The 5,844-nt window shown below is 35.0% G+C and overlaps 1 protein-coding gene across 1 annotated transcript in view; it reads left to right on the plus strand.

Moving 5' to 3' along the window:
* The window catches only part of LOC107558833 (calpain-9), a 15,385-nt gene extending 10,480 nt beyond the window's left edge, over positions 1-4,905 (plus strand). Inside the window, exons 9-16 of the mRNA XM_016242520.1 lie at positions 339-413; positions 522-658; positions 756-901; positions 2,019-2,236; positions 4,031-4,073; positions 4,180-4,254; positions 4,391-4,451; positions 4,689-4,905. Of these exons, the coding sequence (XP_016098006.1) occupies positions 339-413; positions 522-658; positions 756-901; positions 2,019-2,236; positions 4,031-4,073; positions 4,180-4,254; positions 4,391-4,451; positions 4,689-4,867 (934 nt within the window). The 3' untranslated portion in view covers positions 4,868-4,905. The remainder of the gene's footprint in view (positions 1-338; positions 414-521; positions 659-755; positions 902-2,018; positions 2,237-4,030; positions 4,074-4,179; positions 4,255-4,390; positions 4,452-4,688) is intronic.
* Positions 4,906-5,844: the final 939 nt, after the last annotated feature.

Genomic DNA, 5,844 nt, shown 5'->3' on the forward strand with positions numbered 1-5,844 from the left:
ACTGAATATATATATATATATATATATATATATATATATATATATATATATATATATATATATATATATACTGTATTTGTATATGTTTATTTATCTGTAGTTTGACAGAACTATCCTTAGAATTGAGCTAAATATGACAAAACCTCTCAATAATTCATTAATGAAGTAAACAGTGTTTATTGTTATTATTAAAAAAGTCTTCTTTTAGGTTTTAGGCTAGTCTGTAGTCATTCTAATTAGCTTTATATTGAAGTCCATGATATTTCTTTGTTTTGACAAGAAAACTTTTGGCCAAGTGCGTATTTGAGTGTATTTATTTGTGTAATGTGTGTGTTTAGAATCGAGTGGAATATGGTGAGCGCTGAAGAGCAGCGGCGTGTGCAGAGAATCCAGCAAGAAGACGGGGAATTCTGGTGAGTCGGTTTTCTCTCTTTGCTGATTGGCTGATTCATATTCAGGCTCTGCTCTGATTGGTTTAGATGGCTGACGCAGCTTCGTCATCTTCTCTCTCTTCCGATCAGGATGTCTTTGGTCGATTTCTGCCAGAACTTTGAGACGATGGAGGTTTGTCACCAGAGCGAAGACACGCTGAGTGAGAGCGGAAACATAAAGCCCTGGAAATGTACATCGCATCATGGACGATGGATTTCTCAGCAAGGTACATGAGCATCACTTTTCACACACATACACAAATATTCTACTGCTTCAAAAGAAGAACTGGTCACTGTATGATATTCACATGTTTGTGTTTGCAGGGCCTCCTCAGTACAGTCTGACCCTGCTGGAAGAGGACGACGACCCCAGTGACCCTGAACTAACGTGCTCATTCCTGCTGGCGCTCATGCAGAAATGCGCTCGTCAGAGAGGAATGCTGTTCCCCGTGGCGCTGCACATATACAAGGTTTCGCACAAGTGTTTCGAGTGTGTATTGTCGGACAGGAAAGCTGCAGTCTGACTGGTTGCCTTTACGCACTTTTCCGTGCACAACTTTATATCAATCCGCTGGGAAGTTTCCAGACTGCTATAATCAACACTTCTAAGCAATGTTGTTTTAGTACCATTGAGATACTATTATAGTTTTTATTCATATTTTGAATTAGTTTTTCTGCTTTCGTTTTAATTTTATTAAAAGTCCTTATGTGTTTTTGTCATTTTTTTAAATGAATTTTTATTTACATTTTTACATTTCAGATTTAGTTATTATAGAACATAAAGTTAAACTAAATGAAAATGAGAAATGATGCCTTGGCAACTAGCTAAAATAAAATAAGTTACATTTTTATAGTATATTTTATTTCAGTTCACTTTTAGTAAAGTAAAGGAATATTTTATGGTTTTAATTTTAGTTAACTATGATTACCCTGCGTTGAAGGAAGAACTAGTCATTGTATTATATAGTGTGTTAAATATGATTTATTATATATTATTTATAAAAGAAATACTTTTTTAATATTACACTATTTCAATCAACATGTTTTTTTTTTTTTTTTTTTGTTATTTAAAGTAACAATTTTTTTTATGGTTTTAGTTTTAGTTAACTATAATTACCCTGCTCTGAAGGAATAACTAGTCATTGTATTATATACTATATTAATATTTTTTATATATATATATATATATATATATAGCATCTAAAGTCAATTATTACATTTTATTTCAGTTAACAAAGTAACAAAAAAAATGTAATGGTTTTAATTTGTTAAATATAATTACCCTGCTTTGAAGGAAGAACTAGTCTCTTTATTATATATTATTTATTGTTTATTATTATTGTACTGCTTCAAAGGAAAAACTACTTACTGCATTATATAATATATTATATTTTATATGTTTGTAATGCTTACAGAAAGCAATATAATATATAATATTGTATTATATAAAACGCATTAAATTTTTTCTTATATATTACATATTATATAAAAAGAAAAGAAAAAGAGAATAAAAAGAGAATCGAGAGTTTCTGAGTATATTAGTCTTCTGACTGTGTGTCTCTGTCTAATGTTTGTGTGTGTGATCAGGCCCGATCCGAGCCTGATTTCCTCTCCTCTCGGGACGTGTCTCAGTTGAGCCTGGTGCTCAGCACCACTAAAGACCTTGGTTATGTCCCGCGGCGAGAGCTGGTGTATCGCGGTCGCCTGGCGCCCGGTCATTACATCATCATTCCCAGCACTTCAGAGGCCAATCAGGTGGGAGAATTCCTCCTGAGAGTCCTGACCGAGAAAGGAAACAAAACCATGTAAGTGATGCTCACCCACATGCAAGAAAATCACAAATGAGATCTGTTTAAAATCTCATTTGACAGCAATGTGATTACATCTAGAGCGAATCTTGGGTGTTTATTGTGAGAAACAGATCCAGAAACCTAATGCTATAGTAATATTGTCTCGGACTTTGCTTAGATTTGCAAAGATGGAAAGGCTGCAATCAAATACCTGAAAACTGGATATGAAACTCTTTCTGCCAAGAGCAAATGATGCAGTGTTATTTTAGTATTATTTATAAATATTTATTCATTTTAATTAACAATACTATGTTTTTCTCATTTAATTTAAATTGAATTCATCTTAAAATTATTATTATTCAACATTAATATTTTGAAATAGCTTTTATTTTTGTATTTTCGATTTTCATTTTATTTTAAGTTTTAGAATATACTAATATAATGTTATAATATATAAATATAATGTTTCACCATGCACTCTTTTCTGTTCAACAGCTACTGACTTATTTCTGTCTGTTTTCATTTCCCATAATGAGATTTTGGAGAAATATGTGAGACAAAGTAAAAAATACATACACGATGTAAGGGAAGTCTTTGCTCGGTTTTTACTTCATTCACAGTTTGAAGAAAAGTGTAAGGGGACCAAACCGTCCACGTATACTGTTTCAGGAATGACAAACACGAGTGTAAATAATGATGCGCCAAATTGATCCGCGATTGACGGTGATAACTGACAAGCCGATGTCAAAACAGAGCTGTGCTTTAAGTGATGCAGAGTCAATTCAGAGTAACAAAACTACAGCAGCAACAAGTCTGTGTTGCCTTTAGCAGCTTCTACAGGTAAAGATAACTTACAGCTCTCCTTTTGATGTGTCCTTTTTTAGGCAATGTTTGAAAAATGCAGTTTTTAAATTAAATCTATAAAAGCGCCAAAATATTTAATGCATTATTTAATTATCACACCATTAATAATTAACTTAATTTGTAGTTAACTAGTTAAGTATTTAAATAATTAACCCTACTAGGCTGTCTGGGCTTATTTATATATTTTTAAATGACATGAGACTTTGTGACTTCCTGCACTTGCTGTACTTCATAGTCATTTTGTAATAAATCCAAAATTAAGACGTGAGAAAACCTAGGGAGTGGAAATGGCAACTGAGCTCATGGGTGATCCTCTGCTGCCATCTACTGGATATAATGGTCATTTCATGTCATTTTCATCTAAAGTGTTTGTTTTCCACCAGGAGACAATTTTTTTCCTCTCTCTTTCATGATTGAAAGTGAACATTTAAAGTGAAGTTAGAAAATATAAATAAAGGTTTTAAATTATTATAATTGTTTAAAAAATGTAGGGTTTTATTTTGTTGGGGGGAGGGGTGATGTGCTTGTCTTTGTTACCTTTTTCACCCATGATGAGTTTGCATCCCTGAACCTTAATAGAACATTTGTTTAAAGTGAATTGGTGTTTAATAATGCTCTCAAAATGTTATCACAAAACCCGCTTAAATGTAACTACTTGTTTTGGAATGTTCAGAGAACATTCAAAAGTAACATTCTCATAATGTTTAAAAATATAAAATAGAATGTTTCCCCAACGTTTGCCGAATGTTTTAAAAACGTTTTAAAACCTGGACTATTTGAATGTTCGGGGCACATTCAGAAATAACGTTTTTATAACTTGATGGGAACATTAGCAAAACGTTCTTGGAACATGGGATGAATCTAAAGACTTGTTTTCTTTGTTTTAACATAATAAATCACTATATATTTCAAAATATATATATATATATGTTTGTGTGTTTGCAGAGGTGTTGAGGCACGAGGAGTAGACTCGAGCTCAGTTACTCCGGTAATATGGAGAAGTTGATCTAGTTTCACTGCTTAGATCATTTATTATCACTGGGTCCATTTAATTGTTGGTTTTTAATTGTTTGTGTGTGTGTGTGTGTGTGTAGCCAATGTCTCCACGTCTCGCAGGTCTGCCGTCTGCGAATGAAGCGAGGGATCTCTTTGTGAAACACTGTGTGAAGGTAAACACGTTACTTGCATGCTGAGCTGCCCAATACAGTGCTATTGAGGTTGTGCATGCATTTTTATATCTAATATGTAGCTCTAATGTCATATGCGTGTGAATGTTCATAGTGTTTGTATACATGTTGTCTATAGGGGCCTTATTGTAGTCCATTGGATCTCTATAACCTGCTGACCGAAACCATTGCAAAAGGAGGTGAGAACGTGTTTATTCACAAGCTGTTTTTCATCTGTTCACTTCTTTTTTTTCTGCATTTGCCTTTCAATGCAAAATGCAGTTTGCAGGAGAAGTAGTGTTCACTGTGCCGTTATAATGCGATTCTTTTCATTAGTTCTGCTGCAGAGTTGAAAACCATACAGGAAGTAATGCGGTTACCAGTGAGGAAGTGAGTTGGATGATATTGTTTCTGTTTCCTGTTTTCTGCCCGGTCAGTCTTTGCAGGTAGCGAGAAGAAGCTGAGTTTGGAGCACTGCAAGAGCTTTGTGGTGCTCATGGATGTATCCTGCATACCTAGTGCACTTCTAACAAACACACTGGTTAGTGTGCATGGACACAGAATAGAACAAGATAAACCGCTAAATGTTGTTCAAAGATTGAATATAAATGAGTAAATCTTTAAAGGGGTCATATGACGTTGCTAAAAAGAACATTATTTTGTGTATTTGGTGTAATGAAATGTGTTTATGTGGTTTAAGGTTAAAAAAACACATTATTTTCCACGTACTGTACATTATTGTTGCTCTTCTATGCCCGCCTTTCTGAAACGCGTCGATTTTTACAAAGCTCATCGGTCTGAAAAGCGAGGTGTGCTCTGATTGGCCAGCTATCCAGTGCCTTGTGATTGGCCGAATACCTCAAACATGTGACGGAAATGTTACGCCCCTCATATACTGTGATGCCGTGTCCCAGCAGGATGAGACTCAGTCCAGCTGCTCTGCTTGTGCACATCCCATCATTGGTTCTCTTTTAGCAGTTCAGTCAATGTACTGTTAGGAGTAACTGAATAACTCGGGATATTGGTTTATTTCATGTCAGAGGGAGTGTCAGGCACGTTTATGAACCGAATAACTTAAGTAATTTGTGGATTAGTGCGTACTGGAGACGCGAACCGTTTCAAACGATTCAGTTCGATTTGGTGAACTGGTTCGACCGGTTCACTAAGAAGATCCAGTTAAATAGAACGATTCGTTCGCGGTCCGGACATCACTAGACAAGACAAAACCCAAACGAGGCATTTGTTGCATCCAGTGGGGACATAATTACAGATTATAATAACTTATACTGTCTTTTTGCCGCGTAAACATAAAACCACGTCTGCATTTGTGATCGGAGAAATGACAAACAACACGCGCTACTCTACACTGCTCAAAACTCACGTTTGAATCATCATTGGCAAATTATTTAATTATAAAAAACTTACTTACAGGCTGTGAGTCAGAAGCGCCAGACTGTCCTTTATAGAAACAGCCTTTGTTCCACAGACGCATTAGGCTACTGGTTCAGGAAACAGTCCTCATCCATCCTCCATAAAATGTGCAGCACACATCTGAATATTTGGGTTGAACTGTTCTGGAACAGTGTTGTAAAT

This window comes from Sinocyclocheilus grahami, unplaced genomic scaffold (genome assembly GCF_001515645.1).
Source record: "Sinocyclocheilus grahami isolate Dianchi unplaced genomic scaffold, SAMN03320097.WGS_v1.1 scaffold661.1, whole genome shotgun sequence".
Taxonomy (NCBI): Eukaryota; Metazoa; Chordata; class Actinopteri; order Cypriniformes; family Cyprinidae; genus Sinocyclocheilus; species Sinocyclocheilus grahami.